The 21,748-nt window shown below is 38.7% G+C and overlaps 1 protein-coding gene across 11 annotated transcripts in view; it reads left to right on the forward strand.

Moving 5' to 3' along the window:
* Positions 1 to 21,748, forward strand: part of ank2b (ankyrin 2b, neuronal) — a 359,605-nt gene that overhangs the window by 301,663 nt on the left and 36,194 nt on the right. For 7 of the 11 annotated variants that reach the window (XM_060933349.1, XM_060933287.1, XM_060933279.1 and 4 more), the window contains 11 exons: positions 566 to 790; positions 3,219 to 3,317; positions 4,632 to 4,786; positions 8,535 to 8,746; positions 8,935 to 9,139; positions 9,646 to 9,742; positions 9,827 to 10,055; positions 12,543 to 12,668; positions 12,814 to 12,936; positions 13,616 to 13,648; positions 15,891 to 15,912. In XM_060933349.1, the coding sequence (XP_060789332.1) occupies positions 566 to 790; positions 3,219 to 3,317; positions 4,632 to 4,786; positions 8,535 to 8,746; positions 8,935 to 9,139; positions 9,646 to 9,742; positions 9,827 to 10,055; positions 12,543 to 12,668; positions 12,814 to 12,936; positions 13,616 to 13,648; positions 15,891 to 15,912 (1,526 nt within the window). The remainder of the gene's footprint in view (positions 1 to 565; positions 791 to 3,218; positions 3,318 to 4,631; positions 4,787 to 8,534; positions 8,747 to 8,934; positions 9,140 to 9,645; positions 9,743 to 9,826; positions 10,056 to 12,542; positions 12,669 to 12,813; positions 12,937 to 13,615; positions 13,649 to 15,890; positions 15,913 to 21,748) is intronic. The other 4 variants (XM_060933324.1, XM_060933331.1, XM_060933296.1 and 1 more) reach the window with 3 other exon arrangements.

The raw sequence follows: 21,748 nt of genomic DNA on the forward strand, positions 1-21,748 counted from the left end.
GCACTAACACACCTGTTACCTGTTTTATCGTTTAATCTCTACTCCTTATTAGGCCATTAATGATGTTCAACCCTAGCTATTTTGTATGCTTTCCCTTAAAAACCGCTATCAATTTAAAGTATAAAATGTGCAACTGTGTGCAAGTGTGGTTCATATGAGTACCAACATAGAAATATACCACATACTTTACAACTCATTCACCTTTCAAGGTGCTTTCAGACCATTACATCATTGTTCTTCTCTACCTCACTATGACTGTCTTGCTTTCCCTAAATTTACACGCAGCCGTCTGAATGCTGTACCCTTGTGAATCCTGACAGTGTGCCAGTACCATATATTTCAAGCATGCTGGGGAATGTTTCTACTGTCGAGAGTGGTATTTCATTGTGTGTATATGTATGTGTGTGTTGTGCATACAGGTTTACCCTGCCACATCTAGTTTCCTCTTTGGTGTGTCTTTGCATGTAAAAGGACAACACAATAAATTCAGGAAAAAAACAACAACTTGCACTGATATATTCAAGCAGATGATTGATACTGACATCGATGTTTGCCTCATTTGCAGCTTTCTTGTCAGTTTTATGGTGGATGCCCGAGGTGGTGCCATGCGAGGGTGTCGCCATAACGGCCTGCGTATCATCATCCCCCCCAGGAAGTGCAGTGCTCCGACACGAGTAACCTGTCGCCTAGTGAAACGACATCGCTTAGCGACCATGCCCCCGATGGTCGAAGGAGATGGGTTAGCTAGCCGAATTATTGAGGTTGGACCCTCTGGTGCTCAATTTCTCGGGTAAGCTCTTCTGATTTTACAGTAACAGTGATATAAAATAAGTGAGATTTACGGAAACCTAACCAAAGGCTGATGATCACCTGAAAACCTCATCATTAAATAAAAATATTTTATAGATTCGGAATGGTTTATGTAATACTCAAGGGCTGAACATCTATACAATACAGTTTAACAATATAACATTTCTACAATGGCTTTTTCTTGCTTTTGCATAAATTTCAAAGATTTACCTCTCCTTTGCCTCCATTAAAAAAGCTTGTATTTCTTATCTGCACTTAATGAGACACATTTGCAGTAACACTCAAGACTTTTGTTTGCTTCACAGCTTGCCATAAAGAAAACTAGAAGGCTTGATTAACCATTTTGCAAAGCAAAACTCCCTACTAATAAAAACAATCCATGATTGATTTGATATGTTTACTGTGATTGACTGAATGCCAGTTGAAGCTGTTTAATGAATTGAGGGCCGTATTCAGGGTTGGCATCTTAAGAATGACACCAATAGGTACATGTTTTTCTTTCCATATTCAGAGTCAGCTCATGCAGGTGAATTTCTGGGAGGACTATTCAGGTCATTAACATGATCTGAAACCTCTGAGGTTGCCAGATTTTATTTGCACAGCGCTCTCGGTACGGGGGGGGGGGGGGGGGGGGTTCAGTTGTGTCTGGATTACTAGCTTACAACAAGCACTTTCTTTTAAAGGTCCACTATGTAGGATTCAACCAACTGAATGCCCCTCCCTTACCTCTCGCTTTCCAAGCATGTATTAGATACAACACACGGTGGCCATCAGGTCCCCATAATGTACATCCAGTACATGCTCCTTTGCTTTTTCTCATTCTGAATAATAAATACGATTCTCCATTTTTCAAAAACTGGGTTATTAAACTTGTTAGCCAGCACTCTTTTTTTTTCTTCTTCCTTGTCTTTCTTTTTTCTTTCTTCTTCGTCTTCCTTCTGGTGCTTCCTTCCGGATTCACTCTGCCACTTAAAAAAATGTGAAATGCAGACGGCGCTATCTAGAGGTTTGTCTATTATAGACTACTGTAGCTCACCAACATGGTGGCTCTGGAGAAGTGTACCCACACCTTATGGAGGAATAAAGGGCTATTCTAAGCTCAAGAAAACACATTTATGAATACTATATTCCATTTTTACTCACAGATCCCCCAAAATCCTATATAGTGGACCTTTAAGCCAGAAATGAACCTGACAAAGCAGATCGCATTTTTCCCTCCTTTTCTCTATCCATTACAATATGACTTATCATAAAAGCAATGTTTAATGAATGTCAGGTAGTATCAAATACATTGTGAATAGTGGCAAAAATGATAAAACTCAGTGAAACTCAGTGAAAATGCCAACATTTTGGGTAACTGCGCACTTCTTTAAAGAAAACATGCCTGACCAAGTAGCCATCTGCTATAAATATAGTATATTTAAGTAGGTGGAGTTCCAAATTGGGCGGCACGGTGGTGTAGTGGTTAGCGCTGTCGCCTCACAGCAAGAAGGTTCTGGGTTCGAGCCCAGTGGCTGACGGGGGCCTTTCTGTGCGGAGTTTGCATGTTCTCCCCGTGTCCGTGTGGGTTTCCTCCGGGTGCTCCGGTTTCCCCCACAGTCCAAAGACATGCAGGTTAGGTTAACTGGTGACTCTAAATTGACCGTAGGTGTGAATGTGAGTGTGACTGGTTGTCTGTGTCTATGTGTCAGCCCTGTGATGACCTGGCAACTTGTCCAGGGTGTACCCCGCCTTTCGCCCGTAGTCAGCTGGGATAGGCTCCAGCTTGCCCATGACCCCGTAGAACAGGATAAAGCGGCTACAGATAATGGATGGATGAATGGATGGAGTTCCAAATTGTAATATAAGAATCAGCATACTATGTAAAATTCAGTCCTCGAGATTAGTATTATCTCCACTTAAGATGCCACGTTTTTAGTGATTGTCCAAAATCATGTTTCAGAGTGAAGCATTGTAGTTAATAATTGTTAGACAGTGGTGCTATACTTAGTATCACTCCTCACTCAGATCTACATTACACAAGAACAAAATACTTGCGTTCAAGGACGGAAAAATATATTACTGAGACACGCTAATGCTTTTTTGGCAAACTTGTACACACATCTACAGTGCACAGTGCATTATTTGGTCTGAGGTCCAAATAGCGAAGTACACAATTTCAGTAACTAATTCATTACACATACATAACTCTGAATATGGCCCTGAAACATTTTTTATTGATTAAAAAACCCCGATTATGTTTTCAGCAAACAACAACACAATTCAAAACACTTTTGAAGCAATTTTATGAAAAGGGGTTATACTTAACCCACAATTCGGGAGGCCTAGATAGAAAATGTCACTGAAGATGGGAAATTCAGCCCCAAACTGTTTGTGCTCTCTTTTTTTCTGCTGCTGTTGGATGACAGTAAGCTCCATCTCCCTACTGCCCCGCCCCCTCTGAATGAGGGTGAGAGTTTGGTTAGCCGCATCCTTCAGCTGGGGCCACCAGGGACCAAATTCCTGGGGTAGGAGTGACACATATGAAACAATCCATGGATGCTGGTCCCATATCCCTTTTTATTGTCCTTCTTTTATTAAAATGGTCTTCCCTTCTTCACAAGTTAGTTTGTGTGTGTGTGTGAGTGTGTGCTGGTAGTAGACTGTGATAGTTTGTTGTGTACGGTGTGTGTGTTTGTTTTATTTTTAAGTTCACATTGGTGTTTGTCATTTAATTTTTTTTGTCCTTGCACCATATTTCTAAACCTTTTGCAGAAAAGTGGGAGTTCATGCAGAGCATGGCAGGCTTCTTAAACATGGTTTGTGTTGTTGCCATAGATGTAGAAACAGTAGATGCTGCAGTAGCCACTGTTGCTAGCTATAGTAATGTGCCAGTGGATCCGCCGAATTGTAATGGCTAGATTTTATTGTTAGCCATTACAAGTTTGGAGAGACGTGCGGCTAACCTAATTTATACTGTGTTCAACTGATTACCACAAATTTTTTTCTTAGACCCTGTTCTGTTTTAGGTACATTTAAATCTTTCACACTAATTATGAATATGACTTTGCTATTAGGCTAATAATAAAAAGAAATCAGAGCAAAGAATGCAAGGTAGTAATTTATTTCATAAAGCAATAACATCAGCAACAACAAAATTATAGATGAGAATTAAAGTAATTTTTTTTTTAAATTGATGAAATAAACTTGTAATATAAAGTCAGTTAAAAGAAGTTAGGTGACCTCAGCTTTAATTCCCATGCAACGTCCCATAAATGAAGACGTACATTACCTATGAAAAGTTACACCTTCATTTAAAAAGCTGCACAATTCATGGCATTTTTCTAAAAATTGAATGTGACATACAAAGCCCAATTAAAACCAATGGACTGTTTTAAATGTCTGGCTCGGGCTAATGAGGCATCTGACATGTTTATATCTATGGTTTTAGTTCTTGTAGTCATGCTGTGTCAAAATACACATAACTATACTCTTTGCCATTAAAACTGCATATTTTATTTTGGTGTTGGACTGCCTTCAGATGATTCTGTGTGCTTTTATGTCAGCACCAAAACATCTGGAATGAAAACTATATTCAGCTCCAGTCCTATCTGTATATGTGCTAAGTGTGTGTTATATCTTCAGTTCAACACTTGTGTAACTTGTTTTTCAGTACATGTACAACCAAGTAATATATATAGTTGGCATATATTGTTAAAAGTGCTATACAAATAAATTGATTTGATGTGATATATTTAAGACACATAATAATACTGGTAAGCCTCTAATTGTCCTTTTAAATTGTATTTTTAATTAAACCCGTTTTTCGTGTAATGTTTTAGACCAGTGATTGTGGAGATTCCGCATTTTGCTGCTCTGAGGGGGAAAGAAAGAGAATTGGTGATCCTGCGCAGTGAGACAGGGGAAAGCTGGAAAGAGCATCAGTGTGAATATACAGAGGAGGAGCTCAATCAGATACTTAATGGCTTGGATGAAGGTGAGCTTCTGAAAAATGCAGTTCTATTTCATGCCTCCTAACAACCAGGAACAGTGAGAATCATCTGGATACCTTGTAAACAAACACATGCATGACAATAACTTTTAACAAAGTCACAAAGTATTTGCAATAAATACAGCCATCATGCAATCATTTTTCTGTTCTTTTCTCACGTCATCTTAGTCGGTTTTTCCTGGCCACTGTTACCTCTGGCTTGCTTATCCATCTATTGTCTATACTGCTTATCTGTCAGGGTTGCAGGGGAAGCTGGAGCCAATCCCAGCTGACATCGGGTGAGAGGTGGGGTACACCCTGGGCAGGTCACCAACCTATCGCAGGGCTGGCTTGCTCATTAGGAATCTAAATCCATGTCTAAATTTCTGTAAAGCTGCTTCGTGATAATGTCCATTGTATAGATAGATAGATAGATAGATAGATAGATAGATAGATAGATAGATAGATAGATAGATAGATAGATAGATAGATAGATAGATAGATAGATAGATAGATAGATAGATAGAATTGTATAAAAGTAGCAAACAGTGCAGTGAGTGCTAATAAGGTCATCAGTGCTTACGAGGGAAAACAACCTAGCAGGCACCACAGCTTTACATAGCATATCACTAGAAAGACCAAACGTAACAGAAATACAAGCCGATAAACAGATAAATCCATAAAGTGTGTTTTCAGTATCTCAGTGAAATTCTCCACTGAATAATGAATGAAACATGATGAGGGCGTGTAGACTGTTTTCAGTAAGTGCAATCTTTAGGCTGTCCAAGTGAGCCTATCCACAGTAATCTTGAGAATATCCATGTGGTCCCATCTACAGCAATCTCATGGCAAAATTTAGACTATCCATGTTGGGCCATCCTCAGAAGCAGCAAGTGATTCTCAGGTGAACGAAGCTCCAAACAGAAGTAGAGCTTCAGGATGAATCAGGCAGCTCGAGAGGGCAGGATTCAAGATAACTGGCATCTCATAAGGCCGCAAGAGTAACGTGTAGCTTGATAGAGAGAGAGGCAGAGAGAGAAGAAAGGGAAAGGATAAAGGGGTGAGAACAGATTATTAGGTATGCCCTACCCCTGTAGTGGTTTAAGAGGATGTACATTGTATGCAAAGTGCAAGCAGGGACTCTGGGCAGACTAGCTATGACAGCGGAACTAAAAGAGAGGGCCAGAAAGGAATGAGGGCACCCTGGGACAGAAAGAAGTCCACCACTCCTCCATCAACAAACCAGAGTGAATGCGTCAGAGTGAGGGTGAAGCAACATCCAAACATCCCAGTTTGCCAAAAGACTCTATGGTCATGAACTCTCCAGATCTGCACCTTTACCTAAAAGAAAAGTTCATAAACAAAAGGCTTTACTAAACAAATAGGTTTTGGACATTATTTGGAAGGCTGTTCCATAACTGGGGGCTTTGTAAGGAAAGGCTCTGCTCTCTGCTGTAGTCTTCGTTATTCTAGGTACTAATAAAGAGCCTGCACCTTTTGATCAAAGTGGGCATGGCAAATCGTAAAGGACCAAGTGTTTGCTTAGGTACAGTGGTGCAAGACCATTAATCACTTTGGAGGTTATTAGAAGCTTTTTATAATCAATAATAAACTTTACTGGGAGCCACTGCAGTATGGATAAGATAGGCATGATGTGATTAAGTCTTCTGGTTCTAATATGAATTAAAAAATTTTTGCACCATGTAGTGACATTATATTTCTTAAATGTTTATAGCTGTATCCTGTGGGCTAGCTTACCAGTGGGCCTGTGACTCTGTGTCACTGCCATGGCTCCAATGCCATATCTCTGACTTTCAATACTGGGCTGGTTAAGTTAGCTGGATTCCTCTAACTCGCAGCACTGGGTTTTGCTTCATCCATGGTACCAGTTCCTGTTGAGAATGCTAGCTGTTCCTTGAAAGGCATGCACCATGTAGGTTAAGATGTAAATGAATGCCATCTCAGCATACCACAGCACCAAGGATAATACCTCTCAATAGTCTCATAAGTTTATTAAAACCTTCCTGTAATACGTTAAATAAGGGGCATTTCCCTAAAGCCCATATTCACCCCATAATAACTCTGAACACAAGTTTTGGATATCCTTTTTGTGCTGGAATAGCTTAATGCCACTTCTTAGGAGCCTATGAAAGATGGCAAATGAAATAGATGTCTCTGAAAACTGCAGTTTTTTGAACAAAAAGTGTGGGAGAACTACAGACGATGGCATCAGGCTTTCCATGGCCAGGTTATTCAAGGGAGACGTTGTAGTTCAACCCAGGATTTCTGTCTAAGGTCACATCACCCAATTTTGTAACAAGCCTGCAGCGCATTCTTCTTTGCGTCTGGTATACAGCCTCCTGTACTATTTAGACTAGAAGACAGCCATCCCATATTCAGAGCAATTGTTCATCTGTTACCAAGGAGAAACACAGGGTGCTTATGCTAACTCTTGCTTAAGCAAATACTTGCCCACTGGATGGTGGCCATCATCATCAACATGGCCTGTAGACTGACTGTATGACCAACTTATGACATGCCACTCTACAAGGAGCACCTTCTCTTCATGCAGATTACTTAAAGGAATGTCACTGTAGGACGCCTGCTCTGCTCATACCTGGGTATCACTGTACACCTTTTCCAGGTTCTACAACATTAACATTCCCTTATCCCACGTATCTGATCGTGGCAATTGTTGCCAAACACCTTTTCAGTTAGTCTGAAGATGTGTTGGTTCCTTTTGACGTTGTGTGCATTACAACATTGTATACATTGTCATGAACCTTGTTGGTCAGGAAGGATGAAATAAAACACTAATATTTTCTGTATCAATAAAATATGAACCTGAAGGTAGAAATATGAAATCACATTCTGCTTTTTGGACAAGAATATAATAACATTCAACTAGTGCTGTCAAGCGATTAAAATATTTAATCGCGATTAATGTCGCGACTGTCATAGTTAACTCGCGATTAATCGCAATTTAATCGCACATTTTTGTCACATGAAAAACCATGTAATTCTCTTATCAGCATAAAAAAGTGAATGGGCTTGCTCACCATTCGAACTACGGGGGTACACGGGGGATCCGAGATCCCCTGAAACAGACATGAGATCCCTTGAAAACATGATTTGGGAAATGTTGGAGGGTCTCTAAAATATTGGCAAAATGATGTTTATTGACATAGCAATCGTGTGTAACGGGAAGCATTTGCATATCCGAAGTGAGCGCGTGATGGAGAGCCGCACTCTGAGACAAGCACAAGCACCCCCCCAAGGGAAAATAAGGTACCCCCCCCCCCCCCCCCCCCCCCGAAAATATCGGCATAGTTCGAACACTGGTTGTACCAATGTTTTTTTTTATTGCAGAGCATAACACGTCTTGTCACAGCCACTGCAAAGTGGAGCTGGAGCCGCCGATGGGAAAACGAAACCTAAGCCGAGCACCGTGGGTCTTCGGGGGAGGGCAGAGGACTCTGGCTGTGCGGGGCGTGGCATCACGTCACAGAGTGTTAATCTCGCGATAAAAAAATTATCGCCATTAAAATTGAGTCAAGTTAACACGTTAATAATGCGACATTTTTGACAGCACTACATTCAACATAAAGTATAATTTACTTACTTCTCATCTTCTCAGATTTACATAAATTGCTCATTGTTTAAGCCTGTATTGGGTTTTATCTGACCTACAAACTATTTTCATTTCTTATTCCATATCCCAAAATAATTGTATGACATTGGCCTGTATCATCAGACCTGGACCCTCCAGAAGAGCTGGAGAGGAAGCGTATTTGCCGCATAATCACCCGGGACTTCCCACAGTACTTTGCGGTGGTCTCACGGATCAAGCAGGACAGTAATTTGATAGGTCCAGAGGGTGGGATTTTGAGCAGTACAGTGGTACCACAAGTCCAGGCTGTCTTCCCAGAAGGCGCACTTACAAAACGTATTCGAGTTGGACTACAGGTATTGCAGTTAATTTTTGCATTCTTTTGTCAAGAAGTAGTGTTACTCTTATTTTCAGTATTTCAATAATTATTGCTTTATTGGTTTTCTGTCTGGAAACTAGAACATACTCTCTCTATTCAGCTGTAATACTGCTGTATTTTACAACAAAAGTCCTGGTATTTGGTTTATTTCTTTCTCTTGATTAGGCTCAACCTGTGAATGTAGACATGGTGAGAAAGATCTTGGGGAACAAAGCTACATTTAGTCCTATAGTCACCCTGGAGCCCCGTAGGCGGAAGTTCCATAAACCCATCACCATGACCATTCCTATACCCAAGACTTCCACTGACCCTATATACAACGGCTTTGGAGGAGATACACCAACACTTCGTTTGCTATGCAGTATCACAGGTGAGGGAGCACAATTGCATAAACAAATGAACAGCAGCTTGTTAATTCATTTCTCTGATTGAATTTCTCTATTGAGTTTCTCTAATAAATTAAATATTAAAAAAAAAAGCATATTTATTGTAGAGAGGTTGTGTCACATGACCTCCATCTTTCATGTGCATCTCCAATCAGGAGGATCCTCCAGCATTTAAAGAGCTGTGTCTGTGTCCCTAAATGCATGATATTTGAGAGAGACTTAGTATGTATTTTGTATGTATTAGTACCTATTTGGTATTTTAACATGTTGTATTGCTATAAAATCAAGAAAAATGCCCTGGCTCAACAGTATATCTTTTATCGGTTGCTAAACAATGAATAGAGCATGAAAGATAACAGATTTTAGGCTAAAAATGAGAGTATGACAAAAAAAAGATGGTACTTTTTTAACCATTCAGCACATCTTTATGAAGTATAGACAAAAAAAGAATTCAGTTCTTAGTTTTCTATACTGCTCTGTGCTTAACCAGGTGGAACAACACCAGCTCAGTGGGAAGATATTACCGGAACCACACCTTTAAATTTTATCAATGACTGTGCGTCATTCACCACAAATGTCTCTGCAAGGTTGGTTCATCAGTGTTAGATTTTTTTTTTTCAATCAAAAGACAATCAAAGTACTTATTGTGTTTTCTAACTTCCACAATTTAGATTCTGGCTAATAGATTGTCGACAGGCCCACGAGTCGGTCAACTTTGCCACACAGGTTTATCGGGAGATAATCTGTGTGCCGTACATGGCCAAATTTGTCATTTTTGCCAAAACCCATGATCCAATAGAAGCACGCCTGCGCTGTTTCTGCATGACTGATGACAAGATAGATAAAACTCTGGAGCAGCAGGAGAACTTCACAGAGGTGGCTCGAAGTCGGGATGTAGAGGTAAAGTAGAGGTTTATGTGATCAAAATTACTTGGTAACATGAAATGTTATGTACTAAATTGTTCACCAAGCTAACTTACAGTGGTGCTTGAAAGTTTGTGAACCCTTTAGAATTTTCTATATTTCTGCATATATATGACCTAAAACATCATCAGATTTTCACACAAGTCCTAAAAGTAGATAAACAGAACCCAGTTAAACAAATGAGACAAAAATATTATACTTGGTCATTTATTTATTGAGGAAAATGATCCGATATTACATATCTGTGAGTGGCAAAAGTATGTGAACCTCTAGGATTAGCAGTTAATTTGAAGGTGAAATTAGAGTCAGGTGTTTTCAATCAATGGGATGACAATCAGGTGTGAGTGGGCACCCTGTTTTATTTAAAGAACAGGGATCTATCAAAGTCTGATCTTCACAACACGTTTGTGGAAGTGTATCATGGCACGAACAAAGGAGATTTCTGAGGACCTCAGAAAAAGCATTGTTGATGCTCATCAGGCTGGAAAAGGTTACAAAACCATCTCTAAAGAGTTTGGACTCCACCAATCCACAGTCAGACAGATTGTATACAAATGGAGGTAATTCAAGTCCATTGTTACCCTCCCCAGGAGTGGTCGACCAACAAAGATCACTCCAAGAGTAAGGCATGTAATAGTCGGCGAGGTCACAAAGGACCCTGGGGTAACTTCTAAGCAACTGAAGGCCTCTCTCACATTGACTAATGTTAATGTTCATGAGTCCACCACCAGGAGAACACTGAACAACAATGGTGTGCATGACAGAGTTGCAAGGAGAAAGAACTGCTCTCCAAAAATAACATTGCTGCTCATCTACAGTTTACTAAAGAGCACGTGGACAAGCCAGAAGGCTATTGGAAAAATGTTTTGTGGATGGATGAGACCAAAATAGAACTTTTGGTTTAAATGAGAAGCGTTATGTTTGGAGAAAGGAAAACACTGCATTCCAGCAAAAGAACCTTATCCCATCTGTGAAACATGGTGGTGGTAGTATCATGGTTTGGGCCTGTTTTGCTGCATCTGGGCCAGGACGGCTTGCCATCATTGATGGAACAATGAATTCTGAATTATACCAGCGAATTCTAAAGGAAAATGTCAGGACATCTGTCCATGAACTGAATCTCAAGAGAAGGTGGGTCATGCAGCAAGACAACGACCCTAAGCACACAAGTCGTTCTACCAAAGAATGGTTAAAGAAGAATAAAGTTAATGTTTTGGAATGGCCAAGTCAAAGTCCTGACCTTAATCCAATGGAAATGTTGTGGAAGGACCTGAAGCGATCAGTTCATATGAGGAAACCCACCAACATCCCAGAGTTGAAGCTGTTCTGTACGGAGGAATGGGCTAAAATTACTCCAAGCCGGTGTGCAGGACTGATCAACAGTTACTGGAAACGTTTATTTGCAGTTATTGCTGCACAAGGGGGTCACACCAGATACTGAAAGCAAAGGTTCACATACTTTTGCCACTCACAGATACGTAATATCGGATCATTTTCCTCAATAAATAAAAGACCAAGTATAATATTTTGTCTCATTTATTTAACTGGGTTCTCTTTATCTACTTTTAGGACTTGTGTGAAAATCTGATGATGTTTTAGGTCATATTTATGCAGAAATATAGAAAATTCTAAAGGGTTCACAAACTTTCAAGCACCACTGTATGTGTTCAGTCTTATAGAAATTCATCCCACGCTGCAAAAAATGATATCTTGGCAAGTGAAAATATCTTGAAAATAGTTGAAATGATCTGGCATTTCCTATTAGAAAAATACAAGACACCAGTTCTGAGATTATTAAACCTCGTTCTCAATTGCAACCAACTTATTCTAAGATGTCTTATCAAGTAAAAATATCTGTCCATGCAGCAAGATAATTTCACTAGTATTCAGCAATTTTCTCCTCACATTCAGTTTTCAGTTTTTTGCAGTGCAGGTGTTCTCTGTTAGATATTTATCTAGCTTGTAGACAACATTAATATATGAAGGTGAAACTCTCTATGTCTTAGCTGATTAACTACACAGACAGATAGATGGATAGATCGATCACTTTAATAATCCTGGAAGGAAATGCACAAATTAGCGAAATTAAATGTAACTGTTTTCTCTTTACAAGTATTATAGCATATCAAGAAGCTTTTTGGCACATTTATAAAAGTACAATCTCAATGATTGTATACTGTAGAGCTCACCATCTTTTAAAAATATTTTAGGTCTTCACAGTACATATCCATTCATTCATCATTCATTATTGTCGGTTCTACTGGAATAAAAACTAATACCCAGTTTAAAAAAAAAAAACCCCGAAACAAATAAAATTGTCATGAAACTCTCATTTTACTTTTTGGCAGCACTATTAAAGTTTCCTACAGTTCTGAAAAATTAAATGCTTAAGGAAGCTATAAAAACCTGTATGATAAGGACGAAATCTTAATGGTGTATAATTCTTGTGATGTTCCATTGAAGGTATTAGAAGGAAAACCCATCTATGCAGACTGCTTTGGAAATCTAGTCCCCCTCACCAAGAGTGGCCAACATCATATCTTCAGTTTTTTTGCCTTTAAAGAAAACCGACTCGCCCTCTTTATAAAGGTAAACTCTCTATTCATGTTGTGTGTATTTCTTCTGAAAACATTCACTTTCTTGTTGAAGAAAGTTAAACTTAGTTAAGTTAATTTTGTTACCAGTAACACATTTGTTGATAAAATGTTTTGGTTATTTGTTGGAAATCTTCTAGATACGAGATAACACTCAGGAACCTTGCGGTCGATTGTCCTTCATGAAAGAGCCGAGATCGTATCGGAGTTTGGCCCACAATGCTATATGCAACCTAAATATTACTTTACCAACTTATGCTAAGGTAATTTAACTCCCAGTCACTTTATCATGCATGGTAATGATACTGTATAAAAACCAAAGTCACACTTATGACCCCAACAAATCTGATGTTTCTTGAGTTCTTTCTGTGATTTTATTATATTTAACGAATGCATGACTTCTTATAACATTTACAGTATGCTCATGCTTTACTTTTTTTTTTATCAAACTAACTATTGATTTCACAGGTTAATCTTTTGTAATACCTACTGCACACTGTTACATTAAACTCTGTTTCAGTTTATTATAACTGAAGTTAACACAATGGAGACTTTAAAACATAACATTACACAATTTTACTGTCATGCTCAATTCACTTTTACAATGCAGGGTTGATGACTTTTAAGATAGAGTCAGGATTCTGGTTAGATTAGGGATTTAGGATTTGGTTAAAATTATGTTATAGTTATATAATGTATGTTTTAATTGTAATTGGTTGAATAACTGGTAGCAGAAACAGTATTATTATGAGCGTTTTAGGCAGTATATGTCCTCCACACATACCCCCTCTCATACTTTGCCTCACAGGCTGGCTCAAGAGTTCTGTTGCAATGGTAACTGCTTTGCGTGCTCTTTCTTTTTCCTTCTCTTTATCCTATTCCCTGCCCCTCTCTCTCTCTCTCTCTCTCTCCTTTTCTTTTATTGCTTCTTGCTCCTCAAAGGAATCAGATTCAGACCAAGAGCCTGATGAGGAGGTAACTGTGGAGATATTTTCCTCTATTCTCTTAACATCCACACTTTTGGATGTTCTGTTTCCTCTGTAGTTTATATTTTCCTAATTTTAAATGTATTTTTTAAATAATTATTATTATTTTCAGTTACTTCACTCATAGAGCATGTATTCAGTTAATTGTAATGACCAGGTGAAAATGTGTAGTTCTGAGGAATAATTGAAATTTTATAGTGTGGATACCGATCAGCCTTAAAATTAAAAACACTGAGAGGTGACGTGAATAACATTGATTATCTCATTACAGTGGCACCTGTCAAGCGGTGGGATATATTAGGCAGCAAGAGAACAGTCAGTTCTTGAAGTTGATGTGTTGGAAGCAGGAAAAATGGGCAAGCGTAAGGATCTGAGCGACTTTGACAAGGGCCAGATTGTGATGACACCTTTCTGTTTTAGTCAGCATTAACTTTTTCAGCAGTTTATGCTACAGTAGCTCTTCTGTGGGATTGGACCATATGGGCTAGCCTTTGTGTCCCATGTGAATCAGTGAGCCTTCGACACCCATCACCCTGTCACTGGTTCACTGGTTGTCCTTCCTTGGACCACTTTTGGTAGGTACTAACCACTGCATACTGGGAAAACCCTACAAGATGCGCCATTTTGGAGATACTCAGACCCAGTCATCTCGCCATCACAATGTGGCCCTTGTCAAAGTCATTCAGATCCTTACGCTTGCCCATTTTTCCTGCTTCCAACACATCAACTTCATGAACTGACTGTTCTCTTGCTGCCTAATATATCCCACCGCTTGATAGGTGCCACTGTAATGAGATAATGTTATTCACATCACCTCTCAGTGTTTTTAATTTTATGGCTGATCAGTGTAGTTATTACAGTATATAATTTAATCTATAGTTGTAGACAGTTAAGGTCCACCACTGTAATTACTAAATAATACATTTTGTCTCAATCTCACATTGTTCCAAAATGTATTACATATTTACAGATCATCAAATTATTACATATTTCTAAAACAGAGCATCTATAGATCACTGAATCTTCAAGGACTGAGTTTAATCAAAGCAGCATATGCCATTTACATTTTACTCATTTGCATGAAAATTTTATCTAACATGACTTTCAATTGAGGCATGATACAACTGAGCAATTTAGGGATTAAGGGCCTTGCTTAAATGCACAGTAGCCAACAGTGGCAGCTTGGTGATGCTGGGCTTTCCAATCAGTAGCCTGAAGCCTTAAGGTCTTTACACGTACAGCAGGATTTTTTGTTGTTGTGATATTTTATTAAGAAAATATATTTTTTCAAATAACCATCCCATAAATTAACACTTTCACATCAAAGCAATGTTTATTATTTTTCACAGCAGGCTCGACATTTCTAATATTTTGTCCGCGAAAGGAACGCATTCAATCAATCAGGGCGCAAGTTGTGGAAATGTCATCGACCTGCAGGCTTGTTGGAGTTTCTCATTCATTTTGTGTCTCAAAACCCAGTACTCTTTGACAAGGGCAACAAAAATGATAAAGATAACAACTTTAAAGAGAATGTCTGGATGTAATGACAATGTCAGCAATTAAAACAGCGGGTGTACAGCCCATGGTCCATCGTCTACTTTTGTGATGTAGTGAAAGTTTCCCTCAGTCTTAACAACTCCTGAAGCAAGCAGTGAAACTCCCTGCGTCCTGACCTACTTCTCAGGATAGGATGTACCCAACATTTTCTTTTTCCCCATTTTTTTTTGTAAAAGAATAAACACTAGCTCATCCATCAGCTCATTATCACTTGTCGACTCCATCGTCATGAGATTATTTTTGTGGAATACTTGCATAATGAGCCCTGTGATGACCTGGCAACTTGTCCAGGGTGTATCCCGCCTTTCGCCCGTAGTCAGCTGGGATAGGCTCCAGCTTGCCTGCGACCCTGTAGAAGGATAAAGCGGCTAGAGATAATGAGATGAGATGAGATTTTTTTTCACACATTCGCATCATTAATTTGCGTCATGATGTATGTGTAAAGACCTTTAACCACTGAGCTACCACTATATAAACTATATTTGTAGTGGCCTATATACAGAATTTGTATTCTATTTAAAGCAACGTGTTTGTTGATTTGCCCATTGCGTTCCTCCCTGTTCTTAAGCCAACCCTAATAGCATCATGGCTGTTTCTATAGTCCTTTATTGATGTTTCTATCCAGTCATTAGTTTACAACTAATCACAGTTATTTTACTTGCTTATTTTTGCAGACTAGCCGAACACTTGGAAGATGTAAGACATTTCTCTTTTCTAGTTATTCATTAAACAAGTTTGCTTTTAACCAACTCGCATACAGATAAACTACTAAAGAATGTGCTGTGTAATTTGGCCTTTATAATTTACCAATTATCACAGTGGTAATGAGGTGCTGCACAGCATCGCATTTAACCCTCCTCCAGCTTGTCACAACTTAAGTAAGACAGTATAATCTTTTGCAGCTTTTGTTCATTTTCCATTATGTTCCCCCCAAGGATGTGGGAAGTATGGGTGCTCAGGGTGCTACAGCACCCCCTTCTTCCAGGATTCCTTTAACTGGAAATGCTAAAATAATAATAATAAAAATAATTATTTAAATAAGAATAATATAGATACATCAATTTTGAAATTTTGAGTACTTCTTGAGTTTATATGTCAGAAACAATATTCCTCTTATATTGAACACATTTGAAAATTAGTAAAATTTTTCATTTATTAATGAATGACACATTGCACTTTTCAACTGCTCATAGTTACATTAACATCCATGAGACTCGAGTCTTCAGGACAGAGGATTTTGCACTTTTTTTTGTTTCTCAGTAACATGACAAGTAACATGTTTTTAATCATTAATTTCAAGAGAGAAAGAGAGAGGAGAGGCCGGCGAGGAAATAACTGTATTTAGCCGCTATATTGTAAGTGATAACAGGAACTAAGTCCTGTGTTGGGAATTTTACTGAATTTTACAAAGTGCTGACACCCAAGACTCCTTCCATAAATGCTCAATAAATGTATCCTATGATATGGGACACTTCACCATATCAATGAGTATATGCCTTTTTTGTTATATAAGAACATGTATATTATTAGGCTTAGGCTATTAGCTCATGCAATTCCCAGTGAACGAGCTGTTGTATACCGTATGTTATATATTATATACGTTATGGAATAATAATGTAGTAAAAGGAGTCCATGAAAATATACACATCTTTTATATTACACTTGCAAATATTCAGATCCATGCTGTTACAGAAAATGGATCAACATCTTGTGATTTAAAAATTCAACCGCTCTGTGGTATATAATATTTGACTACGTTTGGATATGACATATACAACATGTGAAATGCTGCTTAAAATTCCAACACCATCGATGTAAACTGCCTTCCCACATCCCTGGATCCCTCAATTCCTGGGCATTACAGAGAGCAAGTTCTAAAAAAGATACTGTCCCTGTATGAACATGCAACATAAAATTCAATTCATAATGTGATATTTGTGTCATTAAATAGCGTTCCACCCATCATCAAATTTTATAACAAACTGCAAAGCAAAGTAGTTTCCTCTTTCCCTGTGTTTAGTATCCCTCATGCGCAATTATCTGTCTATCTATCTAGCTATCTACAACCCTGATTTCAAAAAAGTTGGGACGCTGTGTAAAACAAATAAAAACAGAATGCAATAATTTGCAAATCCTTTTCGAAGTCCCTCCCATGCCAGGACCTGGTCTTTCCAGACAGTCTCCCATTCTAGTACTAACCAGGCCCTTAAGGCGCATTTGGTGGTGCCGATCTCAGTTTCTATAGCCCTTGACCTATTGCCTATTACATAGCTAGGGTTACAGTGGGGGGGGAGCTAGCCATCTGGTAACTGCAAGAGTTAGACTCCCTACTTGCATCTGTCAAAATCCTTTTTGACCTATATTTAATCAAATATAATACAAAGACAATATTTTTAATGTTCAAACTGATAAACTGTATTATTATTATTATTATTATTATTATTATTATTATTATTATTATTATACCTTCATTCTGAACTTGTGTGGGACAGGGGCAGTCTACAGCTAAGCAAGTTAATTGGTAATTGGAAAGGCTCAGTCATTCACAAGCAAGGATGGGGCAAGGTTCACCACTTTGTGAAAAAATGTGCGGGAAAATAATCCAAGAGTTTAAGAATAGTGATTCTCAATGTATAATTGCAAGAAATCTAGGGATTTCACCATCAGTAATCCATAATATCTTCAAAAGATTCAGAGAAATCAATGTACATATGGGGCAAGGCCGAAAAACCAACATTAAACACCTGTGACCATAGATACCTCAGGCAGCACTCCGTTAAAAACCAACATGATTGTATAAAGAACATTACTACATGGGCTCGGAAACACTTTGGATAACCGTTGTTGGTAAGCACAGTTCATCTCTGCATTTACCATGCAAAATGAAAGCCATATATCAACAATATCCAGAAATGCTGCTGAATTCTCTGGATATGAGCTCATCTGAGATAGACTGATGCAAAGTGGAAAAGTGTCCAGTAGTCTGACGAGTCCATATTTGTTTTTGGAAATCGTGAATGTTGTGTCATCCGGGCTAAAAAGGAAAAGGAGTATCCAGATAGTTACCAGCACAAAGTTCAAAAGCCAGCAACTGTAATGGTATGGGGGTGTGCTAGTGTCCATGGCATGGGTAACTTGCACAACTGTGAAGGTTCAATTAATGCTGAAAGGTACATACAGGTTTTGGAGTAACATATGCTGCCATCACGGTGGTGTAGTGGTTAGCGCTGTCGCCTCACAGCAAGAAGGTCTGGGTTTGAGCCCCGTGGCCGGCGAGGGCCTTTCTGTCCGGAGTTTGCATGTTCTCCCCGTGTCCACGTGGGTTTCCTCCGGGTGCTCCAGTTTCCCCCACAGTCCAAAGACATGCAGGTTAGGTTAACTGGTGACTCTAAATTGACCGTAGGTGTGAATGTGAATGGTTGTCTGTGTCTATGTGTCAGCCCTGTGATGACCTGGCGACTTGTCCAGGGTGTACCCCGCCTTTCGCCCGTAGTCAGCTGGGATAGGCTCCAGCTTGCCTGCGACCCTGTAGAAGGATAAAGCGGCTAGAGATAATGAGATGAGGTGAGATATGCTGCCATCCAAACAATGTTTTTTTCAGGGGCATCTCTGCTTATTCCAGCAAGACAATGCCAAGCTACATTCTGTACGTGTTACAATGGCATGGCTTCATAGTAAAAGAGTGCGGGTGCTAAACTGGCCTGCCTGCTTCCCATTGAAAATGTGTGGTGCATTATGAAGCGCAAAATAGGACAATGGAGATCCTGTACTGTTCAGCAACTGAAGTCATATATCAAGCAAGAATGGGAAGGAATTTCACTTTCAAAACTTCAACAATTAGTGTCTTCAGTTCCCAAACACTTACAGAGTGTTGTTAAAAGAAAAGATGAAGTAACAGAGTGGTAAACATGCCCCTGTCCCAACTTTATTTTGGACTGCGTTGCAGGCATCAAATTCAGAATGAATGTATATTTGAAAAAAAAAAACTCCAATAAAGTTTATTCAGTTTGAACATTAAATATCTTGTCTTTGGATTGTATTCAAATGAATATAGGTCGAAAAAGATTTGCAAATCATTGCACTCTGTTTTTATTTACATTTTACACAGCATCCCAACTTTTTTGAAATTGGAGTTCTATCTATCTATCTATCTATCTATCTATCTATCTATCTATCTATCTATCTATCTATCTATCTATCTATCTATCTATCTATCTATCTATACATTTGAGGCCAAATGTCTACATACACCTACAGTAGACTAAAGAAAATCAATATCAGTCTTTCAAAACTCCACTGAACTCATGCTACAATACATTTTATTTGGCAAGCCAGTCAGGATATCTGTACCTTCATGTGACACAGATCTGATATTTTCAGGGCTGTGTGGACACAGGAATATGACCTTTTCAAATCAGATTTAAGTCAGTTTTGTATATAGTCCAAGATGTGGCCAAAGTTCAGACATGAATGAGAATGGTCAGATCAGAATTCTTGTGCCTTTTTGCCTATACATGTGCTGAGCGCTGTTTTCATTAACCAGCATCGCCAGCACGGTAAAACAACAATGGAGGAGAGCTACAATAGCTTTGAAAACAGCAAAAGCTAGCTGCCTGGCTTTTTTCACCCTCTCGACCTGATCATTTACAGATGACAAACTGCCGTCCTCCAGAGCAAAATACGGTGCATACATTAGCTATTAGCATGTCCATTTTGTTGGTTTAATACCATGAGTTGTCTCACAAATACAGTGTTTTTGTTGTTGGTGATGTAGATGACTCATGCAAAAATGCACTTATACGTGCTGTTTCAGAGGACAGATGCAGTCACATTACAGTTAGATACAGGCCACTTTTAATTATGAATGTGAACCATCAAGATAGGCAAATCCAACCTGAGCAAAAAATTGGAATCGAACAATGAGGCTTGTAATGTGACTGTAGGCATTAAGACAGATTTACTATATCAGAATTCTGGTGGGTCAAACGTTTACATATACCAAGTTGACTGTCTCATTGAGCAGTCTAGAATATTCCATAAATTGATATAACTTGATTTTATAAGTTTTTTATTGGCCAATTGTCATAATTAGGAGTTAATTGGGAGTTCATGTGTGGCTAAATTAAGAGCCAGTGCCTTTTTGCCCTTGATAACTCAGACCAGACCTCCACAAATCCAGTTCCTCCTTAGGAGCAATTTCAAAACAACTGCAGGTTCCACAAGCATTTGTACAAAACAATTGAATGCGAATATAAAAATTTTGGGACCACAAAGACACCGCATCATTCAGGAAAGAGAAATAAATTAACTCTTAGGGATTAACAAACTTTAGTCCTAAAAGTTCAACTGGATACCAAGACAACAAAAAAACTAGTGAAGGGATTGTGGGTATCGGGTACCAAATTATGTACATCCACAATTAAAAATGTCCTACTACATTACCATTACCTAAAAGGAAGTCAAGTCAAATCAGTCATGGCATGTCATGCAAAGAAGGCCCTATTCCAAGACTGGCATAAAACACGCTAGATTTAAGTTAGATGAAGTTAAAAAAAATTGACATGTTTGGCCATCATGATCAGTGCTATGAATGGTGGAAAAAGGTTTAGGATTTTAATCCCAAGAACACTATGCAAACTGTGAAACATGGGAGTGGCAGCATCATGGTGTTGTGTTTTGCTCAAAAATATACTGGTACACTTCAGAAAATAGATGGTATCATGATGAAGGAGGAATTATCTAGAAATACTGAAGACATCAGCTCAACCACTTCAAGACATCAGCCAGAATGTAAAACATGGTCACAACTGGGCCCTTTATCAGAATAATCATCCTAAGCATCCAGAGTTGTAACAAACTGGCTTAAAGATAAGAATGGCTTAAAAAAAGTATAATGGAGTGGCTTTCACAGAGTCCCGAATCCAACAGAAGATTTGTGGACTGAACAGAAATATATTGTACAATCAAGGAGGCTCACAAATCTGACAGAGTTACATCAGTTGGTACATTAGGAATGGGCAAAAATTCCAACAAAGTATTACAACCCCGATTCCAAAAAAGTTGGGACAAAGTACAAATTGTAAATAAAAACGGAATGCAATGATGTGGAAGTTTCAAAATTCCATATTTTATTCAGAATAGAACATAGATGACATATCAAATGTTTAAACTGAGAAAATGTATCATTTAAAGAGAAAAATTAGGTGATTTTAAATTTCATGACAACAACACATCTCAAAAAAGTTGGGACAAGGCCATGTTTACCACTGTGAGACATCCCCTTTTCTCTTTACAACAGTCTGTAAATGTCTGGGGACTGAGGAGACAAGTTGCTCAAGTTTAGGGATAGGAATGTTAACCCATTCTTGTCTAACGTAGGATTCTAGTTGCTCAACTGTCTTGGGTCTTTTTTGTCGTATCTTCCGTTTTATGATGCGCCAAATGTTTTCTATGGGTGAAAGATCTGGACTGCAGGCTGGCCAGTTCAGTACCCGGACCCTTCTTCTACGCAGCCATGATGCTGTAATTGATG

This window comes from Neoarius graeffei, chromosome 1 (genome assembly GCF_027579695.1).
Source record: "Neoarius graeffei isolate fNeoGra1 chromosome 1, fNeoGra1.pri, whole genome shotgun sequence".
In the NCBI taxonomy this organism is placed as follows: domain Eukaryota; kingdom Metazoa; phylum Chordata; class Actinopteri; order Siluriformes; family Ariidae; genus Neoarius; species Neoarius graeffei.